Below are 14,728 nucleotides of genomic sequence, written 5' to 3' on the forward strand. Positions count from 1 at the left end.
GTTGTTTTTTATGTCAGCAGGTTGAAGCGACCCCAATAACGTGATATTTAGGCCCTGGAATGTGAATTGTACCAGGAGAACCCCGCCCAAAAATGTGTATTTTACCCCCGAATGCGATTTTACTGGGGGACCCCCTCAAAAGCAATTGGGCTATTTTCAGGCTAGTTTTAGTAATTGGGCGGGTTTTGTAGCGAAAACCTGGCAACCCTGCACCAGACAGAGCTGTCGGCGATTCTTCCTATTGTAGAGTCATGCAGTGTGTAACCTCCTGTCATCGTTCCATCGTGCAGTGTGAACACAGCAACAACTGAATGCTTCCCCAGATAGTCGTTCAGTGTGAAACCAACTGTGATGCGACGTCTTTGAAAATCGTGCAGTGTGAACTCGGCATAAGCGAGATCCCAATTCGTCGGTCACCGACATGACGTCGAGAGTGACCGACTGAAAGGGAACTTGAATTTAAGTCATTCAGTTCCTTGCTCCTTTCTTTCCTTACTCATTTTCTGTTCATTTTTTAATGTTGGTTTTATTATATTTGCAGATTAAACAACCTCATAATCTGCCAAAGCGAATAATGAACTAGAAAATCAATAGACATCATCATTATACCAGGCTTGCAAATGTCATGTAGATTGTACTAGATTATAGTATATATAGTGTATATATATATTATTAGTATATATTCAGTTCTCCCTTCATGCATGATCTCAATTATGTTTCAGGAAACTCTCAGTACAGCCAACAGCAGATACAGTACCAACAAGGCTCTGGGACGCACCAGACGTTCAGCCAACAGCAGTACCCATCCCAAGCCGGCTACAGCGCTCAGCCTCAGGGATACGGTAACAGACTACATCAGATTACATCAATTTCATTCAGTATTAATTGATCCCTACAGATGATATACAGCAATATCCAGACTTGTGCTGTTTGGCTCTGAAGGTGCAGGGCAGGGCAGCTCATCCCAGTATCCTCAGTATCAGCAGGGCCAGAGTCAGCAGTACCCATCATACCGCTCCATTCAGCCAGGACCAGCCGCCCCGTCACAGAGGTCTTACCCTTTTGAACAGGTGAACACCATGACCGTCCTGTACAATGACAAAGTGACCCAGCCCAGTAATGAGAGGGTCAGTTCACCCATCAGATTTCATCCAATGTCTGATGTCTTTTATTAAATGCCATTATGTATTTCTTTTTTGTTTTTCTCCACAAAGGGTCAGTATGGAAACTATCAGCAATAAAGAGACATGGCTAATGTTTGGGGCAGTTTTTTGTGTACATCCCTCTTTACTCTGGATGCTGGAAAAACAGAGGATTCTCCACCAGCCCTGTCTCACAGGCTTGCTACGGAATCAGAATCAAACTCTATAAACGGAAACAAATAAATTAGATTTTTTACAAGGGTCTGGAGTTTATTTTTTAATCCTACTTTTATCATACAGGAGATATTATTTTCTCTACCAGAACACTGAAGTTTTTTTCTGTAATTATTTGTTTATTTTGCACTGTAAGTTTTGTCGATTGTCTGAATGGGTGGATGAATGGATTAATGTTCTGATAGCACAAATGGAAATACTGATGTTTATTTTCCATGTTTATTTTGTTATTTATTTAGTTTTGTTTATTTCAATTTTAAATACTGTAATCATACATTTTAATCGAAGGGAACGCAAAATTGCAGACAAATAGCCAAAGTTCAAATTTTACACATAATAAGTTGTATATAGATTTCTTTATTGCAATCCTATGGTGTTCTTCAACAGTTTACCGCGTGACATGCCGGTGTGATGTTGTTCTCATCATGTTTTAGGGGACTGAATGTTCAGGATGTAGACATTTTCATGCTTTACTGTTGCTCTGACACTGTATACTGTATCATATGATACAGTATAAACTCAAACTTAAAAAAAACAAAACATTTTTAATGGGGGTTAAAGATGGATTCACCCGTAAGGGGACAGCACACTCAAAAACTGTGGCAAATTGACATTAAAGACAATTATCACTGGCTGTTAAACAGCTTTTATACCATACTGCACAAATAATCTGTGACAATCGTGGGATACGTGTGTTTACTTAGCAAACTGTACGGTTTATCTGTAATTTGATTACTGATATTGAGTATGCATATGTAGTATATACACTTATGTGAAAACATCTAGTTAGCACAACTGAAAAGACATTTGTGATCATTTGAACAAATATCTTACATCTCCATCTTCACTGTTCTGTAATATATGGACTTTTATGAAATTCATAAAAATGAAAAATAAATACATTTTCATCCCTTTCCTTCACCTTAGCACTGGTTTCCTTGTGTTCTGTGACAGTGTACGGATTTTTAAAGCTTTTTACAGATAAGCACAAGTCAAGGTGCGATGGCAAACAGAACCAGATTTCAATGGATCCATTATGATTTACTATACGCACCAAATACATAAAATAAGGCTTTCACATAATGATGTGTTTGAAGTCAGTGATGAACAGTTCTTCTGTGAGAGTGAGTGCGTATGTCGTCTGATCTCTACGTACAGTGCTGGTAGACATATTAGGAACAAACTATATTCCTATTTTTTCAGTCTATTTTACTTTAGAATTTAGAATTTATTCTACAAATTCCTTCAAAATAAAACTGTTTTAAAATAAGCTATTTACCTCATTCGGATGTTTTTCTTGTTTTTCTCAAGGAGCTGAAAGCTGCAGATATACACTATACCTATTCTAGTCTCGTTGCAAACACACTCTCATAAAAGTTCATAACTATTTTACATTTTGGCATATTGGTGGTAATTAATGTGAATTTGTATAATCTCAGCTTTCTCATATGATCTGCTTACCTGAAGCTGGTTGGTGTTTGTTTGGCTAATGGCTGTTGCTCGAAAGAGGAAGCAGAGGGAAATAACTGCTGCCAGTAATAAATAAAATGTTAAGCATATTCCATGTTATGTCATGGTTTCCAGTTGTGTGCTGTCACCTGGGCCATAAACCTCATATAAATGATTTTTAAAAAAAACTCTAAATGTTGGCCCACGTGTCATATCCAGACCAAACGTGACAACAATCTACACTTGTCCCAAAAGGTTGCTAGTTCAGTACACAATAAACATTACTTTTCTAATACAGCCTTATATACTACTCACTAGGCTGTTGAAATTTTAACAAAACATATAGCAAATACTTAAAAGTAGTTAATAACATGCAACAGCGCACGCAACATATAGCATTTTCTGCAAGTACTGTATTTAACAGCGTGTCTGAGGTAGTCCCTCCCCCGCTTCGATTTCATTGGTCGACTCACCTGCCGTTCTGCCCTCATTTTTGAAAAACACTTCATACATTCAGTAAAATCACTTTGACAACAGTTTCATAAAAATCACATTAAAATTGCTCAAAAATGTGAAGCATTGAGAAAATTATGATATTAATGATATTCTTGCATTTTTCAGTCTTTGTATGGACTGTTGTAAGTGACAAATGAAAATCAGGAAGTGTACAACTCTTTATTTGTTTACAACTGTTTACCATAAACGTTAATGGACAATTAATTTACAGTAAATGGCTCTCCTTAAATATTAAACAATCAGATAATTGAAAACATACTGTACATCTTTCTGAGGGTTTTTAATTGTAAACTCGTTGTCAAAATTATTTCCATCAGAATTTAAAGGGGTCATATGATGCGATTTCAATGTTTCCTTTCTCTTTGAAGTGTTACAAGCTCTTGGTGCATAAAGAAGATCTGTAAAGTTGTAAAGACTAAAGTATCAAATCCAAAGAGATATTCTTTATAAAAGTTAAGAGTTAGCCACACCTACCTAAAACGCTCACAACGCAAAGCGTAAAAACACAGTATGTCATTATAATCCGTAATTATGTCCCCACTGGATGCAACAAATGCCTCGTTTATAATGGGTTTTATTGGTTTTGTCTCGTCGCGCCGGGACACATGGAAACACAGTATGGTAGGGGCGTAACATTTCCGTCACACGCTTGAGGAATTCGGCCAATCACAACACACTGGATAGCTGGCCAATCACAGCACACCTCGCTTTTCAGAACGATGAGCTTTGTAAAAATCGACGCGTTTCAGAAAGGCGGGGCATAGAGGAGAAACAATAATGTACAGTATGTGGAAAATAATGTGTTTTTTTAACCTTAAACCGCATAAACACATTGCATTACACCAAATATACAAAATAATGTTCTTTTTAGCAACATCATATGACCCCTTTAAATTTTAGACTTTCACAATGAACGTCTCCTGTAGACCAGAGAGGTTCCGTTTCATTTCTGCATTGATTTGGTCATACTTTTCCTGTTCTGGTTACATGCTAAACTACTGAAAAAACAATAACAATAAAAACACCGTAACTTAATAAGCATAGACAAAGGCATTCATCATTATATATTGTGCAAGCATTGCAAAACAACCAAAACATGCACATACTTTTTACTGAATACTGAAAACAAATATGATTTTCCCAATTGTGTACATTCATACTGATATGACTGACTTCTGTTTCTGAGCACAGAAGTTTTAAATGTATTTGAGAGTGAAGTGCGTGACCATACAGCAAGCGTCTCCTACAGCCGCCTCCAGGAGTGTCTACAGTGTCTTGCTCAAAGGCACAATGATGGGAAGATCTGTCTCTCAGTAAACCTCACATTTTTAGATCAGCACACCTCATTTAAAAACGTCACATGGCATTTCATTTTATGCACTTGTGCGGTTCCTAGTTCAATGCAGCGGACATTAATAAGGTTTGAGATGATCTAAGAATCTTTCTGTACGTGTTGTAACAGACAACATTTTGATTTTAAGAGATTGTTATGGTTGCCATACGTCTCTCCTTTGCCATTATAGTCAGGGTTGGGAGGGTTATATTTAAAATGTATTTCACTGCAGATTACAAAATACAACTTTAAAAAGTAATTTGTAACACATTTAGTTAGATTACTCAAGTTTTGTAACTTAATCTAAACACTTTTGAATGCTTTGTAATACTAATAAGGTATGTAACACAAAGGGTCCTCTGGGGAAAAATGACATCTACAAAACGTAGGATGTTGGTTTGCGTCTGCGTATAATTTTTAACAAAATGAGTGTCCCACAATATTTCTTAAAAGGGAAAAAGTGCAGACAATCTTTAAAAATAAATTAATAAATAAGGAATTTACTGATGCTCAAGAAAGCAGCACGATGCATTAAATTGTATTTATTTTGTCTTTCTGGGAAACATGTAAGTATTAGATTCTAAAGGGCAGTAACAAAAAAAAAATCTTGAAACAAAATAAGAAATCATCCTGTTCAAAAGCTCTTAAAGCACTGTTTCCTTCTTGAGCATCAGCGAATGTTTCCATCTTCTGTAATAGTTGTATGTGAGTCCCTCAGCTGCCCTCAGTGTGAAAAGATGCATCTCAAAATCATACAGTCATTGTTGGACAGCAGAAGATGCTGGAAAACCTGAGAAAGTGAGGATCTGGAGGATTTTTCTGAAGAACAGCGATGCTCAGGACTAACAAGAGACTCATGAACAACCATCACAAAACATGACAACAGTCCTACAGTTTCTATAAATTCAGTTATTTTGTCTTGTGGAGTACAGTATCTAAACATCTGTTGTGTGAAATCGCTTATTCAGGACAGTACTAAAATGCAGTTTTTATGATCCCTCTAATTTTGTTAAAAAAATTACAATTTTGCATTTTTTGCAAGGGGTATGAAAAAAACATATCTTAGGATGCTTTTGCAGACCGTCAGATTCAGAGAATCACCAATTGCTGTTTCCACTAATTGCCCGATACAGTTTACATTAATGTTTAAATTACATAAATGACATTAAAATTCAAAGAGTCACTTTGGTCATCTAAAATACTTTTTGGATGTAACTATAATTTGACTACCACCCATTTAAAATGTAACTGTAATGAAACACAGTTATTCATATTTTGCATTTTAAATGCGTAAGTTACAATGTGCTCTGCTACTCCCCAACCCTGATTATAATGGCAAGTCCTCAACTGCTGTCCTTTAGAAAGACATGCTCACTTATCTGTAGTGTTTAAAAATGGCCTTTGCTAACTCGTGCTACAAAAGACATGCTCTTACAGCATTCTCGCTATCTAAACCAGACACTTTAAAGTTCTTCCCCGTTACAATGACTTCCTCCTGAAGCGTGGCAGGTCTCGGAGGCTGAGCCCAGGAGAAAGCGTGCTGCCTGGAGAGGACACAACCGTATCGTTCCTGCTCGAGGAGCACCCTTGAATCTTGTAGGAGACGGAGTTGCAGTACACCGAGTTGATGTTGCACTCAGGGCACTTGTTTGGGGACGGGGCTGAGCAGTGGCAGAGGCCCAGGTGATAGCAGACGCAGCTGCAGAGCGAGCTGAGCTGGGGCCGAGACTGGCTGGCGTTTAAGGGCAGGGGCAGAGGCGAGTAGAGCCCGCGCTCCTCTGCCGACGGCAGGATGAGGTTGGTGCAGCTGGTGCCCTCCTCGATGGGCAAGAACAGGTTGCTGTGGCAGTGATTCTCCTGCCCCAAACTCAGGGCCGTGAGGTTACGGCCCCTCTTCAGCGAGGCCCGCTCCTGCGCATCCCGCTTCTCGTCCTCGCTGTTCATAGTGAGGAACCTCAGCACCACCAGGTTGAGGAAGGCTCCGATCACAGTCAGCCCCACGAGGATGTACATGAAGCTAAAGACCACGTAAGGGGTCTTCTCCTGGAGGTCCTCCTTCTTCTGAAGAGCCACGAAGTCGCCGAAGCCGATGGTGGTGAGGGTGATGAAGCAGTAGTAGTACGCGTGGAAGAAGGTCCAGCCCTCAAAGTGTGCGAAGGCGGCGGCCCCCACGCACAGAGTTCCCAGGCAGGACAGGAACCCCACCAACACCATGTTTTCCATGGAAATCTCAGTGCGATGCAGCCCTAGGCACTTCTTGACGCGGCTGAGGAGGTAGCGGACGAAGGTGTTCATCCTCTCACCCAGACTCTGGAACATCACCAGCGTGAGCGGGATGCCCAGACCCGCATAGAACATGCAGAAGACCTTCCCTGCGTCTGTGCCGGGGGCCGCGTGCCCGTAACCTGCACAGAAACACCCACGAGAGACATCTTAGATCGGCCGATGAGATCGTGGCAATGCTCTTTGAAACCCATGCTTTGAAGACATTGATCTGAGAGAGGATAGACTGTCAATGTCACTCTGAACGTTTGGTTATGCTTTATTTTAAAAAGGTGTCCTTGTTACCGGCAAATAAGAACCAAATTGCAGGGTTGATTTTTTTAACAGCCTGTATTATTAAACTCACGGTATGTATTCTCTGGTGTTATAAGTTTATTGTAGAATTTACAGCAAGGTTTGGAGGAACATGCAGTGACTGTATGGTAAGGCCAACACTCAGCATAGCATGCCAAACCTGTGAGGTTCGAACCACGCATGGGCTGTTAAAGGGATAGTTCACCCAAAAATGAAAATTAGATTTTTATCTGCTTACCCCCGGGGCATCCAAGATGTAGTGACTTTGTTTCTTCAGTAGAACACATATGATGATTTTTAACTCCAGCCGTTGCAGTCTCTCAGTCGTATAATGCATGGCAATGGTAACCAAATCTATGAGAGTAAAAAAAACATGCACAGACAAATCCAAATTAAACCCTGCGGCTCGTGACGACACATTGATGTCCTAAGACACTAAACGATCAGTTAAACATCACATTTTCATTTTTGGGTGAACTATCCCTTTAATGTTTCAGCAAATATTATATTCAGAATTTCACATGGAAATAAATGCGGGTTTAGGGATTTTAGTTAAATGCGTGATTTTCTCTCATCAAACAATAAATTACATTACTTGATTAAAATAAAAAAATATAACCACATTTCTCCGCATTATGAGATTGCTGCATGATACTAACAATGCCAAAACAATGCCAAGAGCAACTTTCACAAATGCATAACGCATCTGTGAAAGCATATTTCTTGTTATAAGCCTCATCTCAAGGTGCACAGACTTCAGTTACTTTCTGCAAAGTACAATTGGCAGTAAAGTAGAGGAAATTTTACAATACATTTCTTAGTGCATACTGAGAAATATTAGTTAACAACATTTAGTTAGATTTCAGTGTAAAATGACAGGTGAATCATTGCATTGCTTTCACAGTAAACTCACAGCGGAGCTTCTCTCGTGTCTGTCTGGTTACCGACAGCTTTATCATGTGAATTCCCAGTAAATGCTGTGCTGATAGCAGCGGTCTGTGATGCTCAGTGCTGTGGTTTATGGTACAGCTGCATATTTTTCCCAGTATATCACAGTAAACTTTTATGTAGATTTACAATATTGACTACTACTTATCATGAAATACTATGAAAGTAAGATTTCTGCAGCACATTGCTATTAATCTACATGGGAAAAATTAACTGACATTAAAAAGTGTGGTGATAGTTGTCATACATTGTGCTGCACAAACACACCGATGTGAAAATGGAAGATTTAGGCCTGGTTTCACAGACAAGGCTTGGACTAAGCCAGGATTAGGCCATAGTTCAATTAGGACATTTAAGTAATTTTTCATAAACGTGGCTTAGAAAAAACATCACTGGTGTGCATCTTGAGAAAAAACAAAGGCACTGACATGTTTTAAGATCAGTCAGTGCAAGTTTCCTTCAGTTGAAACAGCTCAGACTTACATTTTAGTCTGGGACTAGGCTTAAGCCTTGTCTGTGAAACCGTCAAGGTAGTAGTCACAATTAACACACAGATTTGCTTTTCATAGGTCACTAATTCATTCACTTTTGAATTAAAATTATGAAATGGATATCCATTTTCATAAGCATAACACTGCATTGCTTACATTTATTCAGCACTTTCTTACACTGAAAATCAACTACTTTCAGGAAAAGAAAATCAACTGAACAAATAAACAACATGTAAGCAGACATGCAAACAAATAACAATTCATGCATAAAAACTATCATATTCAATCTGACAGCCACTCAGAATGGAAGAATTTTCTGACTGATGCCTCCATGCTTTTTTTCTGGATTTAGAGCCTGTTGGTGGATTAATTCCCAAGAAGCACCAAAGCTAAAACAAATAGCTTATAGCACCTCAAAGAAACACAATAAATACATAATATTTTTTAAACAAAAACAAGATCCAACAACTGTTCTGCCTCTGTAATTGAGTTTGTTACGTCCTTGCCTCCTCACAAAGTTTCTAAAAAAGGAGTGGTGAAGAGATATTCATAAGCTGGAAGTGGATAATGGCTCTTATGTGATGTGCACATCATTTTTATCAGCAGCACCTGATTGACAGTAGACACCCATGTCTCCCAACTTAACAACAGAGCACAGAATCAGGGACAGTCATTTCTCTGGCAAAACAAACCTCTTCACCTCTCACTGTGACTTCATTACGTGCCACTCTAGACTCTGACAGAAAACTGAATCCACTCATTGGCAAAATATTAGTCATTGGTTAAGTACACAGCTGCAACTTTCTGCTTTTTTAAACCCTGAACCAAGCAGAATAACAACCACAAAGGCATCTGTCCTGCCAGACTTGGGCCATTAGGAAGCAAATGGTTTGGTCTCTCTGAGATGTTTTAGAAGCTTCACTGTATACTTACAATTCAACACTAACAAAGAAAAAAAATGAAGACGTTTGCTTGCCAGTGTGAATGGACATTCAATCACAGCATTGCTCCATATACTGTATGTTTCCTTTGGTAACATATCCCATAGTGCATCGGGATTTGGTTGCACGTTTTGCAATAAATTGGCAGAAAATAACTTGCATTCATTGCAAATTGTTTACTATTAATACTGTAAATTCCTTTATGGTGTAGGCCTACTTCTTACTATAGGGATAGGCTTAGGGTTAGTTTCTTGTAGCTATGCATAATTTAATGTTATAACATGTAACAAGGACACTGTAAAATGAAGTGTTAACGCAAGTTTGAAGTTTGTAGATTATGATGTGTCATGCGATAGTTACTAATTCTTATACTGTTTTTTTCTCAAAGGCTCACCTATCGTGGTGATGACAGTTATTGCGAAGTAAAAAGATCCGGCGAATTTCCACTGTCTGCCAGCGCGATGGGGCTCCGCCTGCAGCACCACTCGCTCGATCTCTCGGTAGTCGTGCTCGGTGAAGCGATACTTTCTCTTCATGTCGCTGCGCTTCTGCTCCAGCATGCGCTTCCGCGCGCTCTCAGTCTCGGACTCCAGGGCGTCGAAGACCGCGGCGCCCACCAGCAGATACGAGAACATGCAGAGGATGAGCGACAGCGTGCGCACGTTCTGCTTCTTCATCTTCATCTTCAATCTAACAGGTTGCGCGACTGTGCATCGCTATTAGCGCTCTGTCTATTTACGAAACATTGAGCGACGGGGAATCCAGGTATCGTTTAGACGCATGTCGGAAGAAGAACAGAGCCCGTCATGTTCGTGTCTTCGATTTCTTTCGTAGGCAAATAAGGTGTGTCGTAGAGAACAAACTAACTGAGCTCTCTCCTGTTTTAAACCAGTCTTCCTGGTCTGCGCAAATCGTGCGAAGGAAGGAGGTTTCCAAACTGAACCTGTCATATCTGGCAACCAATAAAATCTCCTGTAGTCCATCTGCATTCACAGTCAGTCAGTCAGTCAGTCACAAGACATGCTGAGCTGAGGCATCGCCGCAGGTGTGTGTGGTCGTCCACGGAAAGCCGCGGTTCTCCTCGCAGCGGGGGGCTGTGTGCGGAGCGCTGTCCGCGGTGCTGAAGCGCTGCTCCCGCCGCTGTCTTAATAGAGCTCCAGTGAGTGCACACACCTGTTTTTGGACACTTGCGTATGAATGCCATTGTATTCATTATCAAACAAATGGCATTTAATCGACAGAAAGATATTCTTTAAAAAGCGTATTTTCGAGCAAAAATTTTTAAAAAGGTTACACTGTATTGTGTACAGTGTAATTATGTATTTAAGTACTGAGTAAGATTAATTAACTACATGTACTTACTATATGTTAGGATTAGGGTTTAGCTTAGGTTTACTTGCATGTAATTATGCATAATGTATTGTTATTATAATAGTAAGTGCATGTAACGTAATGTAACAATATATATATATCCTTTGTTAGGTTTCTGGTTGTCAAATGTCAGTGGATCATGTCAGTCCACAGTTAGCATTGTCGCTGTAGACCATAAGGGGTTTAAATTGTAAACTCCCAGATTAGATTAGTAAGTATTTGGATTTTTGATATTTGTTATACACAAGCAGGTTAGCTTGTGTATGTACTGGCTAAACTAACTAATACAATTACAATCAAAACAGCACACCTGCACATGTCTACTGGAAGATGGGTTCAGTCAACAAGCAGTGGGGCTTGTTAGGGCCACCGCTAGGGTTTCTGGGTCCCCTGAACAGCATACTGACTCAGGCCCCACACACTCTTCTTACAGTTCTGTGTCTTCAGCACAGACATAGACCACATGAGGGAGCACTAGTGCACAACTAGAATAGCATTAAAATAATATAAAGTAAAATAAAATAAATAATTTAGGGTCACACTTTATATTAAGTGGCCTTAACTACTATGTACTTACATCAAAAATAAGTACAATGTACTTATTGTGTTCATATTGTATTGCAAAACACTTTTGCTGCTATTGAGGTCCACCTAAGGCTGTGGCTGAAGTCAGTTGTAGTTCTTGTGTTTCTCGTTTCTTCAGTGATTCTGCTTGTTAACAGCAGCTGTTCATCACTAATGATCAATCAGCACTTAATTAATCACAGAATTATCTCATTAACTTTAACACTGCTTCAGTGTTACTTTAACACTCTTTTAGAGTGGGACCATATATGCTCCGAGCAGGATTTTACTGTGTACACTTGAAATAAACTGCTGTATCTTTAATATTGTGGGTCCTGAACGTCTTGTTCAGATAGATGGCCTCATGGATTCTAGCAAATACCAACAGATAATAAATCAAAACCTGACTGTCCCTGCTAGAAATCAGTGGGCTGAGGCTGGATTTTCCAACAGGACAATGATCCACACAAAAAAAAAAAACATCAAAATCAACACTAAAATGGGTCACTGAGCACAAAATGAAGCTTCTGCCAAGTTCCCTGACCTGACCCCTATAGAAAATGAGTGGGGTGAACTGAAAAGAAGAAGCACCAATATGGAGCTGTGAATCTGAAGGATCTGGAGAGATTCTGGCTCAAGGAATGGTCTCTGATCTCTTATCAGGTGTTCTCCAAACTCATCAGGCATTATAGGAGAATACTCAGAGCTGCTATCTTGGGGAAAAGAGATTGCAAAAAGTGTGGAATAAAAGGGTATTTTACAATTGTATCCAATGTGCATTACAGAAAAACATTTCTTTTATAATGAGATCCCCCCACACGGTTGTTTTTTGTTTTGTTTTGTTTTTGTTTTGTTTGTTTGTTTGTTTTTTGCAGTGATGTCATAGAACTAGTTTGGGTTCTCCAAAGAACCTTTCATTGAGCAGTTCCTAAATAAACAATTTTTTTTCCTAGTGTGAAGAACATTTCATAATCTAAAGTATTTTTCTACAGCTACTCAAATAGCTCAAAATACACAGCATGCTTTTTCTCTGTCTCGTGGTGACTGTCCCTGCATCTTGAATGGTATAAATCACCTCTCAGAGGGCACTTTCAATTGGGAGCAATGAAGCTATATTTCAAAATGAATTTAGCATTGTTAATTACAATAACTAGCTGAAAGAACTGTTGCTAACATTAAAACAAAGACTTGAGACTCTCTTGTTGCCTAATGTATCCAGCAGGTGCCATTGTAGTGAAATAATCGATGTGATTCACTTCACCTGTCAGTGGTTGGCTGATCAGCGTATATTAGTCTGTCTGTCTCATCCTGGTTAGCACTGTCAGCCGCATCCAGACATGATGCTGGAACTACCACAGCACAGCCCTTGCCAGCCGGCGAAGACCTCAACTAGACAAACCCTCGGGGTATGAGAACAATAATCTCAGACAGCAAATAAAGATGCTATGTGTCAGGGAGAGTCCAGCCTCATCAGGCCCAATCATCTCACACACCCGTTCACAATCACCGGAGTACTGATCAGCCGCACCTGTCACCACCTCATCAGCACTAGTTTAAATGCACAGCCACTGCAGTCACAATTCGTCTGGTCTTGAGTTCACTACGCTACTCCTTACTTGACTCACTGAACCCGGACTCCATCCTGATGCCTTCCTGTCTCTGTGCCAGCCTCTTCAGCCCGATCCACCAAGGAACCCTTCATCACGTAAGCCCGATCCCTTCCATTCCATAGACTGTTGCTCTAACCCGTTTGCTCTCCATCTCTCTCACTCTCCCAGCACCTGTTCAATAAAGCTCTGTTTACTTTACCTCTCCGTCCCTGGTCTCCTTCTGTACTGTGACAGACCGCGCCAAGGTGGCCTTCATGATCTCTCATCTCGCCGGCCGCGCTCTTCACTGGGCCCAGTCCATGTGGGACAGTAACAGTCAGGCCCTTCGCATCTACGTTCACCGCCCACTTCAAGGAAGTGTTTAGTCACACTGCGGCTGAGATATCCGTGCATGACCAGCTCTTCCGTATCCGTCAAGGCAAGGCCTCCGTGAGCGAGTATGCCATTAAATTCTGTACTCTGGCGGTGGCGAGTGGATGGAACGAAGTGGCCTTACTGACTGCGTTCCGGCAGGGGCTGAATGCCGACATTCGCCTTCAAATGGTGATAATTGACGACACCGTGGGGTTAGAGAGTTTCATTCAAAAGGCTATCAAGATCTCTCAACATCTCATCATCAGTCCTCAGGGCATCCGGATGGATGACTAAAAGGTCCACGCCATTCACCACTGGCCACAACCCCGGACAGTTAAGGAACTCCAACGCTTTCTAGGGTTCTCAAATTTCTACCGCCGTTTCATCCACCATTTCAGTCTGCACACAGCCGCCCTCACGTCTATGCTCCGCAATAAGCCCAAGTCTCTGTCCTGGATGCCCGCAGCCCTCCAAAGTTTTGAGGAATTGAAGGAAGCCTTCTGCACCGCTCCTACCCTCGCGCTGCCCGATCCTCAGAAACCATTTGTCGTGGAAGTAGACGCTTCCACCGTAGGAGTCGGAGCGGTGCTCTCCCAGCAGTCTGGAGAGCCTCCTAGCCTCCATCCCTGTGCATACTTCTCCCGCAAGCTTTCCCCGGCGGAGCAGAATTATGACATCGGGAACCGCGAGCTTCTTACCATCAAGCTCGCGCTGGAGGAGTGGAGACATTGGCTGGAGGGAGCTCTTCATCCCTTCCAGGTCATCACTGACCATCGGAACTTGGAATATCTTCGGGAGGCCAAACGCCTAAACCCACGTCAGGCACGATGGGCGCTGTTCTTCACCCATTTCCAGTTCACTGTTACCTACCTTCCCGGACCCAAAAACACCCGAGCAGACGCTCTATCCCGCCTTCCTCACACCACCGAACGGGTAATACCCCCGGAGACCATTCTCCTTCCAGCCCTGATTGTGGGTCCCATTCAATGGGCACTCGACGAAGAGATCCGCCAGGCCACCCACTCCGAACCAGCTCCGCCGGGAGGTCCAGAAGGGAAGGTCTATGTCCCATCCACTCTCCGCAGTACCCTTCTGGACTCGCTGCATTCCTCTCCGGGCTCTGGACATCCAGGCAGCCAGCAAACCCTCTCGCTCCTTGAAACTCGCTACTGGTGGCCCGCTATGGCGCGAGAAGTCA

At 41.3% G+C, this 14,728-nt stretch overlaps 2 protein-coding genes across 2 annotated transcripts in view; one reads left to right on the forward strand and one right to left on the reverse strand.

Annotated features, from left to right (window-relative positions):
• LOC107706810 (SS18L1 subunit of BAF chromatin remodeling complex) overlaps positions 1 to 1,740 on the forward strand; it is a gene marked incomplete at its 5' end in the record, with an annotated part of 30,685 nt that extends 28,945 nt beyond the window's left edge. Inside the window, 3 exons of the mRNA XM_016510644.1 lie at positions 723 to 842; positions 943 to 1,127; positions 1,215 to 1,740. Of these exons, the coding sequence (XP_016366130.1) occupies positions 723 to 842; positions 943 to 1,127; positions 1,215 to 1,241 (332 nt within the window). The remainder of the gene's footprint in view (positions 1 to 722; positions 843 to 942; positions 1,128 to 1,214) is intronic.
• A 4,370-nt stretch (positions 1,741 to 6,110) lies between these two features.
• On the reverse strand, positions 6,111 to 10,504 carry kcnk15 (potassium channel, subfamily K, member 15). Its single transcript, XM_016510645.1, has 2 exons — positions 10,026 to 10,504; positions 6,111 to 7,079 (listed from the first exon to the last, which is right to left on the reverse strand). The coding sequence occupies exons 1-2, from the start codon at positions 10,312 to 10,314 to the stop codon at positions 6,154 to 6,156; spliced, it is 1,215 nt and encodes a 404-aa protein (XP_016366131.1). The 5' UTR covers positions 10,315 to 10,504; the 3' UTR covers positions 6,111 to 6,153.
• Positions 10,505 to 14,728: the final 4,224 nt, after the last annotated feature.

This window comes from Sinocyclocheilus rhinocerous, unplaced genomic scaffold (assembly GCF_001515625.1).
Source record: "Sinocyclocheilus rhinocerous isolate Xijiao unplaced genomic scaffold, SAMN03320098_v1.1 scaffold4583, whole genome shotgun sequence".
NCBI classification, from domain to species: Eukaryota; Metazoa; Chordata; class Actinopteri; order Cypriniformes; family Cyprinidae; genus Sinocyclocheilus; species Sinocyclocheilus rhinocerous.